The sequence below is a fragment of the Bactrocera latifrons genome, unplaced genomic scaffold (genome assembly GCF_001853355.1).
Source record: "Bactrocera latifrons isolate USDA-ARS-PBARC rearing strain unplaced genomic scaffold, ASM185335v1 scaffold_84, whole genome shotgun sequence".
Lineage (NCBI taxonomy): Eukaryota > Metazoa > Arthropoda > Insecta > Diptera > Tephritidae > Bactrocera > Bactrocera latifrons.
Genome location: NW_017537534.1, coordinates 812070 through 831862, shown reverse-complemented (window position 1 = coordinate 831862; position 19793 = coordinate 812070). Strand labels below are relative to the sequence as shown.

General features: G+C 37.2%; 1 protein-coding gene across 8 annotated transcripts in view; it reads right to left on the bottom strand.

Annotated features, from left to right (window-relative positions):
* Positions 1–19793, bottom strand: part of LOC108977110 (trichohyalin) — a 115712-nt gene that overhangs the window by 87506 nt on the left and 8413 nt on the right. For 5 of the 8 annotated variants that reach the window (XM_018946635.1, XM_018946630.1, XM_018946636.1 and 2 more), the window contains exon 1: positions 2043–2175. The exons of 2 other annotated variants lie outside the window; for them this stretch is intronic. In XM_018946635.1, the coding sequence (XP_018802180.1) occupies positions 2043–2175 (133 nt within the window). Of the gene's footprint in view, positions 1–2042; positions 2555–19793 lie in introns of those variants that run through there. One more of the 8 variants, XM_018946629.1, reaches the window with a different exon arrangement.

Below are 19793 nucleotides of genomic sequence, written 5' to 3'. Positions count from 1 at the left end.
TCATATATTTTCGAAGCAATCATTGACATGCCACGCGACGAGGTCAAATGCGCAAAACGCACACTCACATGCACACACACACACACGCGCGTTGTTTGGCGGAAATCACTTTTAATGGGCTTTAATAAATTTTGTATGTGTGTGTGTATGTTTGTGCATATTGATTCATGGCCTCACTGCGAAATCTGTCGGTGCGTGAACGCAAACAACGTAATACGCCAGCGTAGCGCATGGTCACGTGTGCACGCGTTTGTGTGGAAAATATATGACAGTCGATATTGCATACATAATAACTCTTAATTTAGATGCTCAATTAAAATTTCAATCCAATTCACCACCAATTCTCTATGCGTCCGATTTCTCTGTTCTTTTTGTTTTTTACTTAACGGCAGGTGAAGAGAAATTAAGAGACGCCTAATTGCCAGAGTCAAAGAACACGGCTAAACATAAAGCGGTAAAGATAATAGTATTGTTATCTCTTTAGGTGCAATTCGTTGCACCAAAATACTTTCGATGCGATTTGAAAATTTAACGTTTGTCAGAATCTGCGCTTCGGAAATCGTTGCCTATTGCATATTGAATTTATTTCCAAGGTGCTCAAAAGTAAGCACTTTGGTTCGGATTGTGTATCAGATTCTAGTAGTGATCACAGTTTCCAAGATACAAGTCAAAATGGCTTTTGGTGACTTGATAATGAAAATATGGACTGGAATGACCTTCAGTTTCAGATTCTGTTTCCATAGCATAATAATAGTCACATCTAAACGATGTCAGTTGGGCACTTAGTACGAACTATATGAGGACTTCTATGAGGTTCAAAAACTAAAGCCCACATCATCCGGGTTAGTTGTGAAATAGTGGTTGAAGCCACTAACTAAAGTTCAAACTAATAAACAACAAGGTCAGATAGTCATAACAAACAGCAAAAAATACGAAATTACACATAAAGTCGCTAGTTGAAGTTGGTGTAAACATTTGTGGAGACATACGGTTAAACCAAATAGCTTAATACGCCTTAGCAACATACTACTTAAGAATAGCTAGAAAGCAGGGCTTTTTGTCCAAATATCGAGCAAATTTTGTTTTATTTCAGAAAATTTATTGCAAACAAAAATAAATCCGAAGAGTTATGTAATTTATCGTGGCGATCAATTTAACATCCTGAAGAAGAAGAAATGTAGGGGTTGTCATTAATATTGAAAAAAAAAAAAACACTTTTAGAGAGAGACGACAAGTGTCAAGGGTACTTTTAGACGTGCGGTCTAATGCCAGAATTGGGTGATGATTGTAAGGACGACTTTTGGTTTCAACAAGGCGATGGTACATGCCATACAGCAAACGAAACAATCAATTTATTGAAGGCAACTTTTGGTGAGCACATTATACTCCAAGAGCATGCGGTTTGGCACCCCCCTTTATTTAGCGTTCTGTATTCCATACAACTTTCTCCCTACTAGATGAATTAACTATTGAGTTTGCATTAAATTTTTCAAAGTGAGTAGAATTGTAAACTAGCGACCTGTGCCGTGACGAATCGAACACGCTCAAAATAGTTTTAGTAGAAAAAATATTCTCATGCTTTACTTATAAACGGATCGAAGGTATATTTTAGAGCCGATTACGTTCAATAAAGTTATTATTTATATATTACTTACAAAGTTCTATGCGGAGCTAACCAGTTGATCTGTCTTGTCGGGTGCAAGTGGACTAGCAACTTAACATAACACAACTGCTTCGTATGTTATAGCTTAAGCGTCAATACTCTTAATACGTATCTTAATAGTATACTAAGTGCAATTTAATGACTAGTTAAACTCAAATTTGCCTTGCGTGCAGTGTTGCATCGAAACCCTGCTTCAATAAAATCATAATTGCTCTATTTGCATTTTGCACTGGTCTCAACTCATATACAGTATCAGCGGCTACAACTCAAAAAACGAAAACATCTCAAATCATACATATAGTACATATGTCTGTAAGTTTAAGTAATTAACTAATAATTTAATTGCTTGAAAATATCACTTTTAATATTTGGTCTTCACCTAGGGGACTTCCACGTGCACCGTAGTCTCGTGATGGCGACCGATCTACAGTTGGCAATTCCGTGAGCCGCCTTGAGCGACCCGGGCTACGAACACCAGAGCTAGTTACAGGATTGTAATCGTCTCGTGACATAATCTGCCGCGGTCGGTCCGCGGTTTCTCTCTCGTTTTACACTGCTCACGTTATGTGTTCTGTTCGGCTATATGTTTTTCTTGTTTTCGTGAATTTCGTGAATTTCGTCTACTCTTTTGTTTTGTGTTTTCTTTTTCGCTCGGCTCCTCTCCGCTTTCACATATACGAGTGAAGTAGCTTGTCAATATATATATGTATGTGTGTGTATATGTACGAATATGTGCGATTAGTTTTTATAAGGCGACGCAAAAAGTAACTATATAAATCTGCTTTATTAATTTGAATTTTTTTTTGTTTTTTTCTGTTTTTGTTTTTTGTTTAATTCTTTAAGAAGTTTCAAAGAACTCATGCTAGTTTAAGCCCGATTGGGTGCTAAGTACAACGTTTACAGAGTGATTTTGAATTTTTTATTTGTTTTATTTTCTCTTTTGTTTGCTTCCTTTATGTATTATTTGTTTTTGTTTTTGCTTTTTTTCTTTGATATTGTATCTGTCACGTTTTTCAATCTGCAAATGTAACAAAAAGAAATACGACAAACTGTATTCTGCATTGTCTGCTAAAGCAAGCTAAATGCTAATTAATATAAAATGACGAGGACTTTTAAGGTAATCATCTGATGCAGTAATTAATTCCACAGCATAGCACATATCGCGCGATTATTGTTTTAGCATAAAATGTATGGATATAACGAGCAGATGAAATCAAATACAAAATTTAGCAAAACTAAAATTCCTCGAAGTACAGTGGGCAAAAAATAGTAAGACTTTGAATTTAAATTTCGCTCAAAAACCCGAAACTTTCAGAATGTTTCAAAAGGCCTTTAGTGATAATTATTTATCGTGAATAAATATTTTTGATTGGAACACAGGTTGACGACGAACCACATCCAGGACGCACATCAGCATCAACAAATGAGCAACACGTTAATAAAAGAAATGAATGGTTGCTTAAGAATCCTCGATTAACAGTCAGAAATTTTACTGGCATTATCACAAGATTCAGTAAGAATCCTTTTGAAACATCATTTGGGCCTAAGAAAAATGAAAGAACGACACTTTCCAAAATAACTGAATTTTTTCGAAAAACAGCGTCCGGTTAACGTCTGTGAAAGAGTGCTTTCGTCTATCAGGATGTCATGAAACGTATTATTACTGGAGATGAACCTTGAAAATTGCTCACGACCCGGAAACTAACGATCAACCCTAGGAATATCGGCAAAAGTGAGCCGAAGCCGAAAAAACCAAGCCAATGCAAGACAAATATCAAGGTGGTGTACTCCGAATTCCTTCGGAGTAGCCAAACTGTGAACAAAGAATAATATTTTATTGTTGTGTGTTATTTGCGCGAAGCTATTCATAAAAACAGGCCGGAATTATGGGCCGACAACTCTTGGTTTTCGCACCAAGATAAGCACCGGCGAATACTTCTTCGTTCGGTTTTCGCGAAATCTTCAACTAATATTCTACAAACACCGTATTTGTCTGATTTCGACTCTAGGATCTGCAGCAAACTCCACCAGCGCTCCTTGGAAACCGTTTTGAGTCAATTGAAGACATTGAAGGTGAATCGTTACGCACATTGAAAGCTATTCCGGAAATTGATTTTAACAACTTTTTAGGGAATTGGATTGGAGCCAAGGGTAGTTAATTTTATAGGGACGGCATAAATTTTAAATAATAAAGTACGAAGTTTAAAATTGCGAACAAAATCTTACTATTTTTTGCCATCGGTTGGATTACTGGGTTGATTAGAGGGGGCCGTTAATTAATACTGACTTAGGGCGATGCAGTATATCCCAAGCAGAGCTTTTTGCTATTGGGAGAGACGCGGAGCTAGCCTCGAACTCCAGGGTTAATATCTACATGAACACCCGAGCAACATATCATGGCAAAAAGGCAGTGGAGATTATGGCTAGGAACAAGCGGCATCATTTCTAATGGGTTCCACTTCACAAAGGCATAGCGGACAAGATCACCAATCATCAGAAAATGTAAGCAATATTGGTACACCCTTTTATTGTCTATACGACGATTTAGACTGACAGGATCTGCAAAAGTAATTTCTAAAGCTAAAAAGGAGTGCTCACTCGTCAAAGACTGATGGCGGTGCGCGCTTGCAAAAAGGGGCTGACAGATCGAGAGTATGTTAAGCGCCAGGTACCACAGAAACAATGGAGCATTTATACTGCATTAGCAAGGCATCGCTTCAAGCATTTGGAGGCCCTGGGAGGGGTATCGTTAGTGACCACAATACCTATTGAAAATATAGCATCACTCGCTATCATCCTAAAGAATAACTACTCTTCATGGACTTCGCATCGGCACTCGATTAGGTATTTCTGGTCTATGCGTCGTGATTAGCCTGTCTAAACTAAATATATCTTGAAATGTGACAATCAATTAATAGTAACTAATTTATACTAACTGGCACATCTGAATAGTGAAATATCAGAAAACTGGCTACATTTCAAACGATTTGTAAAAGTGGCCGTTTCAGCAAGACACTTTACCTCATGCTAGAGGGAAATTTATTTTCAAGGAAGATGTACAAAGACCATTAATACTGAACTCCGCAGAAAAATCTTTCACACATTTAATAGTTTAGAAAAACAAAGTTCTCAAGGTCTGTTAAGTCTATTAACTTTCCAAGGGAGATTGGTTCAATTTGTGTTTGTGCTAATACTTCAATTCATTCAATATGCAATTAGCACCCACCACAGTTGAGTTTAACAAGTGTCAGCAAAATGTAGAGTATGATCGAATCATAACCGCGTCATATATAACTCTATATCGTTAGCGATCACGCTCAAGATAGTGAAACTTCAAATGCGGTAAAAATGGATTATTGGACTCAATTTGCGTCATCGAACCATATGATTTTATATACAATTTTAGCTACCCATGCACACATTCTTGAACTTTTTTAAGAATAAGAACGTCGCTACATCACATCTTTCCTACACGATCATTTCTTGTGCTCTAACAATCGTCGTCTCTGAACAGTACTTAATCGGCACATATCTTATTTGAAATAATAAAATAATTTTGTAGGACTCTATTTGCAATGAGGGGTAAACGTTTCAATCTTTGGCTTCTCCAAATAATAGGAGCGCTCATTTAAAATCAGCATAAAGTGAAAAAATGGTAAAGGTAATTTTTTAATAGCCTTTCTTTGACAGATTACACATGGGTCAGCTGTCAGATTATTTTAGTTCAGTATTGTTTGGCATTTTATCATGGAGCAACTTACGCCTGAACAGTTCAACTTTATTACGAAAATTCACGTTCTGTAAAGAATGTGTTTCGTGAGCTCCGTCCAACTTATGGTCAACATAATCAGCCTGCTGAGCGTAATATTCGCAATTTCATCACCCATCTTGAGGCCCAGCATTCATTATTGGATAATATCGAAATAAACAGACCTCGCTCAGCGTGCAGTAAAGAAAAAAAAGCAGTATTTACTGATAGTGTGCACGAAGACCGTGCAGAGTCGATTCGGCGCCATTCGCAGCAACTCGGACTAACCTATGGAATGCTCTGGCGGAAATTAAAGAAGAAAAGAACTGTCATTTCATACAGAACCATGGGGCCATACTTTTACAAAGTTAAAAAGTTAATGACGATGAGAACGTAACCGTTTATGGCGACCGTTATCGCGCCATAATAACCGACTATTTTATATCTGAAATTGGAGTTCGTGATCTCGCGGTATTAACGCGGGCAAGACGAAATATCTCCTGTCATCAAACAAACAGTCGTCGCACTCGCGACTTGGCACTCACGTCACTGTTGACAGTCATAACTTTGAAGTTGTAGATAATTTCGTCTATCTTGGAACCAGCGTAAACACCACCAACAATGTCAGCCTAGAAATCCAACGCAGGATAACTCTTGCCAACAGGTGCTACTTCGGACTGAGTAGGCAATTGAGAAGCAAAGTCCTCTCTCGACAAACAAAAACCAAACTCTATAAGTCACTCATAATACCCGTCCTGCTATATGGTGCAGAGGCTTGGACGATGACAACAACTGATGAGTCGACGTTGCGAGTTTTCGAGAGAAAAGTTCTGCGAAAGATTTATGGTCCTTTGCGCGTTGGCCACGGCGAATATCGCATTCGATGGAACGATGAGCTGTACGAGGTATACGACGACATTGACATAGTTCAGCGGATTAAAAGACAGCGGCTGCGCTGGCTAGGTCATGTTGTCCGGATGGAGGAAAACGCTCCAGCTCTGAAAGTATTCGACGCAGTACCCGCCGGGGGAAGCAGAGGAAGAGGAAGACCTCCACTCCGTTGGAAGGACCAAGTGGAGAAGGACCTGGCTTCACTTGGAATATCTAATTGGCGCCACGTAGCGAAAAGAAGAAACGACTGGCGCGCTGTTGTTAACTCGGCTATAATCGCGTAAGCGGTGACTACGCCAATCAAGAAGAAGAAGAAGATCTCGCGGTATTTTCTTTCAACAAGACTTGTTACAAATCGCATCAATCAATGGATTTATTTAGAGAACCCTCTGATATACCGACGTTCATTTTTAAGCCGAGCGCTTCGCCACCAAGATCGATATGTATCCCGCTTCTACTCAGGCTTTGAAGCAAAACATCACGCGTGTCAATCGCCAGTTACCAGTCGAAATGTGTGAACAAGTCATCGAAAAACGGACTCAACGGATGAACCATCTGAGACGTAGCCTCGGCATACATTTCAAACAGATAATCTTAAATGCCAAAGAATGTTCTTTCGAAGGATAATAAACATTCCCTATTAAGTTGGAAGTTTTTGTGTTTTTTCTTTAACCAAAGTAGGAAATTTCGAAATGGTCCGATCTTAACAATTTCTTCGGCGACTGCAAAATTGACTTAGATGGATTTCTTACAGACAGCTCGTCAAAAGAAAAACATTGGGTCAAATATCTGGACTGCAAACTATGATAGAGGCATGTATTAATTTACTTTCGAAAGATTTAAAATAGCTATTTATGCAAAGCTTCTTTTTATACTCTCGCAACAAAGTTGCTAAAGAGAGTATTATAGTTTTGTTCACATAACGGTGGTTTGAAGTCCTAAAACTAAGAGAGTCAGATATGGGGTTATATATACCAAAGTGATCAGGGTGACGAGTAGAGTTGAAATCCGGATGTCTGTCCGTCCGTCCGTGCAAGCTTTAACTTCAGTAAAAATTGAGATATCATGATGAAACTTGGTACACGTATCTCTTGGCTCTATAAGAAGATTAAGTTCGAAGATGGGCAAAATCGGCCCACTGCCACGCCCACAAAATGTCAAAACCGAAAACCTATAAAATGTCAAAACTAAGCCGTAAATAAAGATATTAAAATGAAATTTGGCACAAAGGATCGCACTAGGGAGGGACATATTTGGAGGTAATTTTTTTGGAAAAGTGGGCGTGGCCCCGGCCCCGACTACCTTTTTTGTACATATCTCGGAAATTACTATAGCTATGTCAACCACACTCTATAGAGTCGTTTCCTTCAGACATTTGCATATACAGTTCAAAAATGGAGGAAATCGGAAAATAACCACGCCCACCTCCCTTACAAAGGTTATGTTGAAAATCACTAAAAGTGCGTTAACCGACTAACAAAAAACGTCAGAAACGCAAAATTTTACGGAAGAAATGGCAGAAGGAAGCTGAACCAAGGCTTTTTTTTAAATTTAAAATGGGCGTGGCTTCGCCCACTTATGGACCAAAAACCACATCTCAGGAACTACTCAACCGATTTCAATGAAAATCGGTATATAATATTTCACAACCACGCCTTCTACCAATATAACGCTATTTTGAATTCCATCTAATGCCTTCTCTGTATAATATATACATTAGGAACCATTGATGATAGCGGAATAAAACTTTACACAAATACGGTATTTGAGCTGAGGTATTCCTTGTGGAAAAATTGTATTGATCTTTTCAAGGTCCCTGATATCGAACACGAAGAACTCAGTGCCTAACCTAACCAAATTTTTCACCGAAAATATCGGTAAATCTCTCAGATATTTTCATGTAATTCAGAGGGCACCATTTTTGTACTTTTGCAATAAAGTTGCTAATAACGGTATATATCGTCAGATATATGGTTACATATACCAAAGTGATCAGGGTGACGAATAGAGTTGAAATCCGGATGTCTGTCTGTCCGTCCGTCCGAGTGGTCCGTCCGTCCGTGCAAGCTGTAATTTGAGTAAAAATTGAGATACCTTGAAGAACTTGTCATGCGAGAGTATAAAATGTTCGGTGACGCCCGAACTTAGCCCTTCCTTACTTGTTTTTTTCCGAAAATGGTGACATTTTGAATTTCCGATTTTTTTAGAGAACACTGAATTTTTAAAAATATATTCCAATTATATAATATTATGAAAACATAATAAAACAGCATTTTCCCCCTTTTCGATGCAACTGGAAAGCTTTAGGAGATAAGACACTTCACAGTCAAACCATTTCCCTGAAAAAGTTTTTTCTAGTTCACACAAATTTTAGTTTCTTATCTTTATCAAAATCTTTTTAAACAAAGGCTTTCATAGCCAAACATACAAAAAGTTGCTAATTTCACAGCTGCAAAACTACACGCACCCGAGTTGAAAGCGATTTCGTTGGTGTTTCAAATACGTATGTATGTATATGTGTATGTATATGATTGCACATTGCACATATTTTACATGAAAAAAGTTTTCGAGAAATATTTCCGGCAAAGTGCTAAGCTGTAACTATTTCCATTACGTTTGCCTCTGCTTCCCAACTAGCATACGCAAGGAGGCAACCCTAGGCGCACATTTGCTCGGAATATGTTCTAAAGATTCGGTGAAGCAGTCTTTTTTCGCACGAGAAGCAGTAACCAAACAATAAATTCAATTCAGACGATTACATACACATACACGCAAACAAAGAACACGAGACAAGGGGCCGAAGTCACTCACCTACATGCCACCCTACCCGTCTGCAAAGCTTGCTGTGGCTCAGGCTCTTTGCTGCCGGAACTCGGTTCTACCTGCGTACATTTTCGAGCGCTTGATGTTGTTGGCTTTGCTTCTGTTGAAAGCTTTATGAATGAAAGTAAGCTAAACGAAATTTTAAAACAAAATGTAATCGACGAATGCACAACAACAACAAAAACCAACGAAACGAGCTTTGAATTGCGAAATTCCGAATGCGGCAAAAAACAGTATGCAACACGAAAAGCAGCCAATATTTCCGCGCTAACGGTCAATAGCCAGCCAACTACCAAGCACCTAGCGCAGCAACTTGTTTTCTTTCCTTCGCTGCTCATCCCATAGGTGCCTGCCAGCTGCCGGCTTACCAGTCATTTCTGCGCCAAAGCACCGACACTTCAGTTGGCTGGGTTTAAGTACATTCTAAGAATACGCCGCGATAACGGTGTTAGCGACGTCGCCGACAGCGTCGTGAGTTACGTACGTGTTTGAAAATAGCCTCGCGTGCAACTGCCACCTCAGTGGAAATAATATAATATTTTCTAGCTCACCCCTATGCTTAACCCGTGTATGGCCGTTTTCAAATCCCTCCGCCATTACGAGACGTTTGCTATTGTAGAATATCAAATGTTGGGTTATATAATAAGTGTAAATTAGTGTACAAATAAATTGAGCTGGGCAGATTTAAGAAATATGAGCGCGTCTGTTCCTGGTTTATAAGAACGCTAGAATTCTAAGTAAAACCCCACTATATTTTAATAATATACGAATACAAACTGAAATTCAAAAGTGATCCAGCAGGTACAAGGTCTCCCAGAACCTTCTTTGCGGCATACCTTCGTCGAAATATTTTTTCTAGGTCCGTATGACTGTCACTGACATCTGTGCCAAATGTCAAATGAAAATAATCATTTGTGCTTAGTATACAATGGTCTGTTTGAAGTACCTAAAGTGCATTAGGCGATTTTTACAATGAATGAAATTATTCAACAAAGAAGTTCCATTAAATTTGGTGTGCGGAATCAAATTTCTGGTGCCGAAACCTTCAGAATGATGAAAAAGGACTTCGGTAATAATTGTTTATCGCGAGAAAGTTTTTTTATTGGTACATATGTACAAGAGGGTCAAGATGGCCTTTAACACCACTGATGATCAACACGTCAATGAAATAAGGGAATTTGTGTTTGAGAGAATCTACGGTTAACGTCAAAAATCTTACTGGCGTCTTCGGAATGAATGAAAACCAGTTTGAAAGATCATTTGGGTCTAAGAAAGGTAAAAAAACCATTAGTTCCAAAATCACTAAATATTTTTTCGAAACGCAGCGTCGCGTAAACGTTTGAGAAACAATGCTTTACGACTACTAGAGTGTCATTAAACGTATTATTATTGCCTATGAGTCTTGGGTCTATGTTGACGACCAGGAAATAGACGATCACAAGCCCAAGTCAAAGCTGGTCAAAAATGTAGGTTATGTGAACAGTTTTCTTCGATTATCGAGGTGTGCTGCACTCCGAATTCTTTCCGACCGCGCAAACTGGGATCAAGAAATACCATTGTTGCATGTCTTTGCGCAAACTTATTCGGTAAAAGAGGTCCGAATTAGGGGCCGACATCCTTTGGCTTTTGCAATATCGTGCCACAATCAGGGCCGAATTTCTTGCTTCAATTTGGTTTGAGTTTACTTTATAAGGTAAACAGTTGTTTAATGAAAATATTTGTCTCGCTTTTGAATGTTCAGTTTGAATGGAAGCTTTCGGCGGTTTCAACGAGAAAATACTTCAGATCTATTAATGAAACTAAACTCAGGTATGAAGAGATGGTCAACATAACGTTTTAAAATTACTATATAGAGGTCGTTTAATATATGGATAATCTATTTGAATATTTTATGGTATGTGACAACACGCGACTTTTGACTTTTCAGTATCCAATAAGGGATTTAAGCCTGTTAGCTCTCAATCAGTAAATGCTTTTAATAATTTTCCATTGAAAATTAATACTATTATTCTTCACATTACAAAACGTTTAAATATAAATTTCAAAAATTTATTTAATTTTCATTTTATTGTTATTTTATTATACATATAATACATACGTTTTTGGTAAGATTTTCATCTGGCCATCGCTCGTTTCAATTGCTAAACGTCAAAATCTCCTGAACTTTGACAGTTGATCGAGGAGGTTTTGTGGTTTAGCAATTGCTCTCACACTTCCAATGAGAGATGAGTTGAGCATCTCTTTATCTCCGGCAAGAATATTAGGCTTGCCAAGAGATACCGCAACCGGGTTTTTATTCCATTATTTCAATATTCCACAATTGCACATTGAATGTTACTATTCTTGTGTGCCTTTTCGAGGCTTAAACAACAGTAATTATTTTCATACAAATATGCCGAGTTTTGTACCTGAAAAGCTGTTTTTTTTTGAATATCTTCTTAATTACTTTAATATGAGGAAAACCTCAGTCAGAAATTTTCGTTTTTTATTGGAAGTATTGAAAATACAAGAAAATCTCACAGAATCATTCAATAGCGAGAAAAATGAGTGCCGTATTAATTAAAGCCGCTTCAGAAATGTTGCTTGTGATGAGAAATGTATCCATTGCGACAATTCTGAACGAAAAAAATCTTATGTAAAATTGACCCAACAGCTAAAGCAAGGGTATATTCATGAGACCAAGGTAATATGTGTTTGGTGGGAGCAGAAGGATGTGGTATATTAAAAATTTCTAAAATACGTTTCAAAACTATTTGCAAAACAGCGATTAGGAAGTTTTGTCCCCTTCATTCTCATAGCCCGGACCTTACCTCACTGGAATATGGCTCATATCAGAAAAGGGTAATAAAAATTGGCATAGTTCATTCATTGCCGCCAAATCAGCGCAGTTCCTTTGAGATAAATTAACTATTAGCCAGAGAAATGGGAACATTTAAATCTTTAGATCGCCCATGCTATCAATAATATTATTGCACATGTTTTCTTAGACAAATGTTAAAATTTTTAAATGAAACCCCACACAAATCCCGCGAATAATCCTCAAAGAAGGAATGAAAAAAATTGGTGAAAAGTAATAACATACAAATTTTTCTAACAAAATAATAACAGATTAGTTATAATGTAAGTAAAAGAAAGATATAAAATCAAATTAAAAATAAATTTAACATTTTCCTTTGTCGGCTATTACACGAAGCAACTTTTGTTGCGCCAACTCTTGGCTTATAGGCGAGTTGGCGAGGAGGAGAGGAAAATCGCGCCGAGTTTCCAGTGTTCAGCAACTCGCTTTGTGTTCTTATTCGTAACAGTTCGCCGCGGCGTTTTTCTGTATTCGTGTTCTTTATTTCGTAGTACATAGTTGCATTTGCGTTTATTATTTTGAAATTAAAATTTTTAATATATAATTTTTAATATATTTAAAAAATTTAATTTCATCCTTTGGTACGTAATTTTCAAATACGTACATATGTAAATATACATAATATAATATAAATATTTTAGAAAATGGAGTATGACGAAAAAATCGAATTAATTAAAGATATTGTGAAATGTATGGAGGAAGCCATACAAATTGATTCAGACGATAGTGAAGATCTCTTATATAACCTTTGTTTTAATTTTGAATTATAAATAAAATGTATTTATTAATTGACAGAACTGATTAATATATGTGATAGGGTGGCCCAAATACATATCAGGAAAAAGAAACGACAATGGGTTAAAGTAAAGTGAAAGAGAATGAGAAAAAAACTCGAACAGAGTTGCGCAACAGAAGTTGCTCGTGTGAATGCAATGGTCAACAGCAAAAGAGAATCGCCCGAGAATCAGCAACAAAAGTTGCTTCGTGTAATAGCCGACTTTGTAATAACAAAAATGAAGATACGCGTTATACCATGTGTTGAATACAATGCTCGCGACAGACTGCAAACGACATCTGTCAAATATTAAAATACACACGTTCTTATGGACGAACCTATTTTGACAGCTGCACGGCTACACGACTGCAGGCCGACAGTTGTCGCTCTCGCTAACTTCAATTTAATCCTATATTTGCCAACGACAGTAGAGTTGACAGTAGAATGGAAGATAGAGAGATGAGGTAGAGTGCTGATGCCACTAATATGTAAATAATAATATAAAATAACTCTGTTACATCATTTGTAATAACAATTAATAATTTGAAACGAATAAATTTACCTATTTACTTATTTTTTGCATAAAAAGTTTCACTTTGAACAAAATATTAAAATTTCATTGAAGTGCAAGGTATTAGTATGGCCACCAGGAAATTGTGTACATGCAAAATGGACAACTGCGTTGTTTTGTGTACATGCCGGCCATTGTTGTGTTGCTGCCCTCTCACAAACGTTCATGTAGCTCACTGTTGTGCTGCTGCAGTCTGTCGCGTGCATTGCGTTCCGCACATCACTGACGTAAACCGAGAGGGAGGTAATTAAGAAGAAAAACATAACAGCTTTTTAGAAGAGTTGGAGAGCGAACACAATTCGAAGAAGCATTTATTTATTTACAAACGCGCGTAATCAGCATATTCGCTGCCGTAAATTACGATGGTATCGTTTTTAGTCGGAATTTTTCCCATTTCGTAAATTTTGTGTTGCTCTACTTAATATACTGCCATAAATTTACAGCGAATAAGTTGCGCTTAATTCCAATATTTACTATTAAATAATCGCTTGCCTCTCACTCACACTCTCTCTCTCTAACTCTTATCTAATTGGCTCTCCCACTCACTGTACTTGTTCTCCTACACTTATCAGCTCTTTTACTCAATTACTCCCGCTCGCACGAGTGCACACAGCCATAACCGAAGCATACTTTTAGGCCAAATCATATCAACGCTTGGGATAGTGTATTGAATGACATCGCCATTTCCAACTTGAGCCCCATTCCAAAAACAAAATGCACTCATGCGTATACATAATTCGCTACTCTCGGCATCCGGCATCTACAAACACAGGTAAACAGAGCGAGCAACATTGTCGCTGCCAGCAGCGCACGAGTGATTACGTACACGGACTGCCAAGTTTACGAGCAACGGATCAAACACACCCACACGTGTTCGGTTGTTGTTGTTAACATGTTGTTGTGCAACATAAACGTAAAATAAGGTTGAAATTTGAAATCAATAAAAATATTTTTCTGTGCTAAAAATAGCGTTGGCGCTGACTGCGCGGCCGGGCCGGCTGTCAAAAGTTTGTGCACACGTACACACATTCAAACACAACTCTCATCCAATCCAACGGCTTTCCTGCCAGGCAGAGAAGCATAACAAAGTTTATGTGCTCGTCGTAAGGCCGCAAATTGCGAAGGAATTTATTTTTCGTTGGTTTTTATTGTTTTATATGGCGCGCAGGCGTTTAGCAGAACTCAGGTGTTTGTCAATAAATAAATGACACGGAGACCTTGTCGAATGTGCCTACACTGGCGACCCTAATTTTCGTAGCATATGCATAGGGGCGACTGCAAGCGCTGTGAATGCGAATGTCTGCTTATTTATGCATGGATGTGGCGCTTATGTGTGTGTGTATGTATTAACAGGGCTAGAATAGAAGTAATTTTCATTGTTGATGGACACTTGAGACCAAAGCTAATGTGCCGCAGATCCGCTCAACATTTACCCACAATGTCCGATAAAAGTTTGTGTACTTTTCTTCCCCAGCAAATACATGCTTTTGGTTATGTGTGTGTGTGTGCGCGTATTTACATACATATATTCTTCTTGGAAAATTGCGTGCTATTTTTGATAGACAAGCCCAGACAAGCACAGACAACTCTGCGTTTTGCGACATGTGGGTCATGCCTTTTACATGCAAGCGTTTACGGTAATTATCTGTTCGCATTTAAAACGCTCTGCAAAACGCGTAATTGCTCAGAGAGTTAGTGTGTGCGATTATATGCCTTTCATTATTAATGTTTAAATGAAACTTTACATTTGTGCCTCTAAATTACTTCTGTATAATAAATGAATGTCTGTCGAAGAAAATCGTTTACGCTGAACTTTTGCTAAGCTAACGGTATTTAAGACACTTGCGGAATTACAAGTTTTATGCGAGTTGTATGCACGCGACCCAGTATTCTCTTTGAAAGGGAATCAAACTTTTTCTATAAAATTTTATTATACCATATTTCCACCTAGCATTAAGAATAGTTGCCGTTGTGTGAGATAATCTTTCAGCCGTATAACTTTGCGCGATAGTATCTCGAATGGTTCTTGCCATATTTCGGGCGCACCATCATGAGACGATTAATGCAGATGCCTGAAATTTCATAACATTTGAAGTCTCATTCGATTATCCAGCTTGAACATATCCATATAGATGCTTAGCCCTGTGCCCCTGTCCATCTCAACGCTTTCCCACTCTAGAAACGGGAGCTTACTAAGCATCTTAGAATATTCCTTTTACAGAGGACTAATAGACGTTTTTTGTCATTTAACACATACTGGCCACAACCAGTACCCCTTTTTTCTAGATCTAACAACATTTATTCTTTGTTAAAATCCACAAAAGTGGCGATGTCACCTCTTCTTGAGATGAACCTCTTTTGACAGATTTGCACAGCGTTTAAACTCCCAGCGTTTTCAGAGCTGTCTAGGAAGTGAGTACCCATTAGTATCCTTAACAGATTTTAAGGTCCGATACCAATGCCTAAGTTAAAATAAAAAGTGAAAAAAATGGACCACTACGATGCTGGTGAAATGCTTTTGTCTATCCTCCAAACCTCCGACTAGATATTCGACGTCAACGTTGTATTAAAAAATTTAGGCCAAGACACATACGATTGAGAGGTGATACCACCTAGATACAACTTTATAGCGTATTTGGCGGTGCACTGCACATTTTAAAACCAAGAAACCATTTCGAAATATGCGTAACAGTAAAATTCATCCTTTGAAGTTGGGACTCTTTTGTTTGTTTGTTTGTTTGTTCTCTTTAATTCAATTTAATTTCAATTAATCAACTACATTTTGGAATCACTGCAGATCTGAATTTAGTTATACGATAAAATTTTCGTACAAAAAACGAAAAAAAGTTAATTTTGGTTGAACCGAAGCTACAAGTGCATTTTTTATATTATAAAGGTGTACAAAAATGTATTATTATGATCGGTCAGTTTATCAGGAAGCTATTGCTATAGTTGCCCGATCTGAGTATGTTCGGAGATTGTAGCGATGCTTTGGATAGTAGTCTATGCCAAGCTTCGTAAATGTTTTGTCAAATACTGTCCATACAAGGACTTGAGTTTGATCGATCAGCTTGTATGACAGATATATGATACTCGTATTGTGGTCCGTTATCGACGCATCTTTAGGATAGCTACCGCACTAGGAAAAAGAAGAGCTTACGGAATAAATGTGTAACAATGCCGCATCACATTAAGCTATTTCGGAAATGTTGCTACAAAGCATAATAGTTTTGTTCACCTAGAAGTTGTATGTATCATAAAGCTAATCAAGATAGTTAGAGTGTTATATATAGATATATAAAGGATCAGTATGACGAGAGGAGTTGAAATCCGGTTGACTGTCTGTCTGTCCGTCCGTCCATCAAGCACCTATGGACAAAAAATTTTGAAAAATACTGTAAGAACGCCTACTACCCCACCCTCCATATAACGATACTATTAAAAACTATTTAAAGGCGATAAAAAATAGGCATATACGCCGGACACATTGAATTTATACTCGATATGGTATGAGAGAGATTCATAGGAGAGGATGTAAAAATTAGACACAAATGTACAAATCAAGAAGAAATTTATAAGCAGATAAAACTTGACCGAATGGTACTAAACTATGATGATCAAAAATTGTCCGGATGGAATTTAAACTGTTCCAGAACCTGGATGCCGAATATGTCTGTAGTTGACTTATTACCGAATATAGCGGTCAATATGTGAGATATGTATGTAATTGAAATTTGCAGAGAATGCTCTTCTGATAATAGTACCTCTATGTTCCAAAAAGTTTTGAATCGGATGAAGACTTCCTTTAGCACCCCTACACCCCTTATATAAAGATTTTCAAACTACCAGCTGACTTTTTAATTATTATATCGGCCAATATATGAGTTGTGTTAACTAAATTAAGAGAGTCAGTTTTTCTTATAATGATTCTACTTTGTGCTTAGAATGAACTAAGTCGGTTGAAAACTTGCCCTAGACTCATATAGCTAACAAGCCTTATGTACCTGAAACTATTACCCCGGCTTTTATCCTTACAAGTTGCAAGAGTATGAAATGTGCTCGGTTATTCCCAAACTTAGCCCTTACTTACTTGTTAATAAAAATAAATGAAAGTGTCAACGAATGAACTTTTTGTGAGAATCTGTTTAGGATCAATTTTGTTTGACCAATAGTTTAATTCTTTAAAGACATCCATTATGAGGACCTGTAGAAGTAGCCTTAAAAACTATCTGTCAGAAGCATGCCTTAGTTTAGGTTTTCAAAATAAGCTCATTTAAGTAAAGTCATCCCGCTCGTTGATCATCTTAAGGTCAAGACAACAGTCAACACCCTTACCACAAGCCAATGCCCCCTCGTTCGTCAAAGGCATACAATCGTGTACCTATGAGATAAATGTATATTATTTAAGGTAGCAAAGACTACTACTTTTCGCTACCATTGCCATAGTAATTATTGAAATGGATCAAAACATGTGAAACATGTAAGGATGGAAAAGCTAGGCGACTGTAGATATTCAAAGTGGCGTTATAATGAAGGAAGCTAACTATAGTAGACATCGTCTTGGACGAACTAATTTACGAGATTATCATAATTGGTGCGTGGGCGTCATTGTTAGATACACAAATGGTACTAAAAAATCGCTAAAACTTTGTAAGCTCCTTTTATAGTAATCTCCATTAGAACATAAGAGATCTCAGTTATTTTTACGACACAAACAAGTTTGTGAGATTTAAATCTAGATAAATTCTGGTTAATTAGAACCAACTTCCTTTCTGAGGTTATAAAGCCAAATATAATAAAAAAATAATAAAAAGCTATACCTTCATCCACACCAAAACTGTAATACACTTCACAGGTTCAACTTTTTCCTAACAAGAACTTTACTTTGAGTGGTCCGATCTGAACAATATGTTAAAGCTTTGGATTGAACAATAGTTTTTGCCAAATTTTGTGTAGATACCATGCCAACTCAAACAGCTGATATATTTTCACATGGCTGCTATATGCTATAGTTGTCCGATATCAGTGTGTCCAACAAATGAGCAGCTTCATACTAAGAAGATACCTCAAAAACTCAAGAAATAGTTCGCGTATATACAGATGGACAAAGAGACAGATAAAGGGACAACCCTTAATCAACTCGGCTCGACACGCTAATAATTTTATATGTACATATTTTATAAGGCCTACGACGTCTTCTTCAAGGTGTTACACACAGATATAAAAACGTAAATACGTAAAGTTACCGGAAGGAGTAAAAAGATATGATATAGACTGAACGAGTCGAAATTCGTAGAATAATAAAAGAAATGTACAGCCGTTGATAGCTAATTAGAAGCGCTCCCTTTTTTGTAGGTGGCCGATGAGTATAATGATAAAAAAATGTTGAAATACCACCTAAAAGTCTTGCGTTATTCGTGTTACTCTATTTACTACTAAATTAACTTTGTTTTGTAGTTGTGAAGTCAAAGTTCTTTAAATTTTTTTCCCAAATAGTAAATGCGTCACGACTCAGAAGGTGCATTAAGTGCGACAGCTAATTAGAAACGGTTGTTAATAATATCATTGATTTCTGGTAAGCTTGTGTTTAAAGTTGTGTTTTGAAACGTATTATTGAAGTTTTTTAATGAGAAAAAGCTGCCGCTGTACACCTACCCTTCGCAGCTACATTTTGACCTTCGTCGTTCTGGAGAGATGTGCAACGAAATTTCGAATAAGGTCAAATGTTCTGCAAAATTAACACTATCTCCCGAAGAGTCCCAAAAATAGAGTTCTACTGGCATTCTACGTGAAATTCAAGATGAATATAATGTACAAATATCTATGAAAACAATTTCGAGGTGTTCGGTCGTATGTGGACTTCACGGCAGGGAAGTACGCAGGAACCCACTTCTGACTCCTTAGAAACGACTTGGCCAACTCTTATTGGTCTAACACAACTAATCAACGGATGTATGTCGTTTGGAACGATGTATCAAAAACTAATCGCTTAGGTCCTGATGGCCGAAGGTATGTTCACCCTCCATTAATTCAAAAATTTTATCCTCGCTATGTTCCACGCATTGTTAAGTATGGTGGAGGATTAATCATGGTGTGGGGATTTTTTATCTGGAATGGTATTGGCCCATTCCATATGATTAATAAAGCTTTAAACAGGGATAAATACGAAAAATTCCTAAAAAATGCCATGTTGCCGTTGCCATGTTATTTCATTTATATTTATTTGGGCTCGTGGGACTCTCCCTCGATTTCGGTATGATAAACTTATATATTTAGCTTGAAAGAGTTTTTTACCGTTTTCGTTAAATTTTTTATTATTTATTATTGGATTAAAGCTATTATTGATTTATTATATGAAATTTATTATAATCATTTATCTATTTATATGAAGTTGATCTTTTAACTCTCGGAAATGTCTATATTGGAATTTTAAGTTATCTAGATTCACAATAATTAATTTTTTAG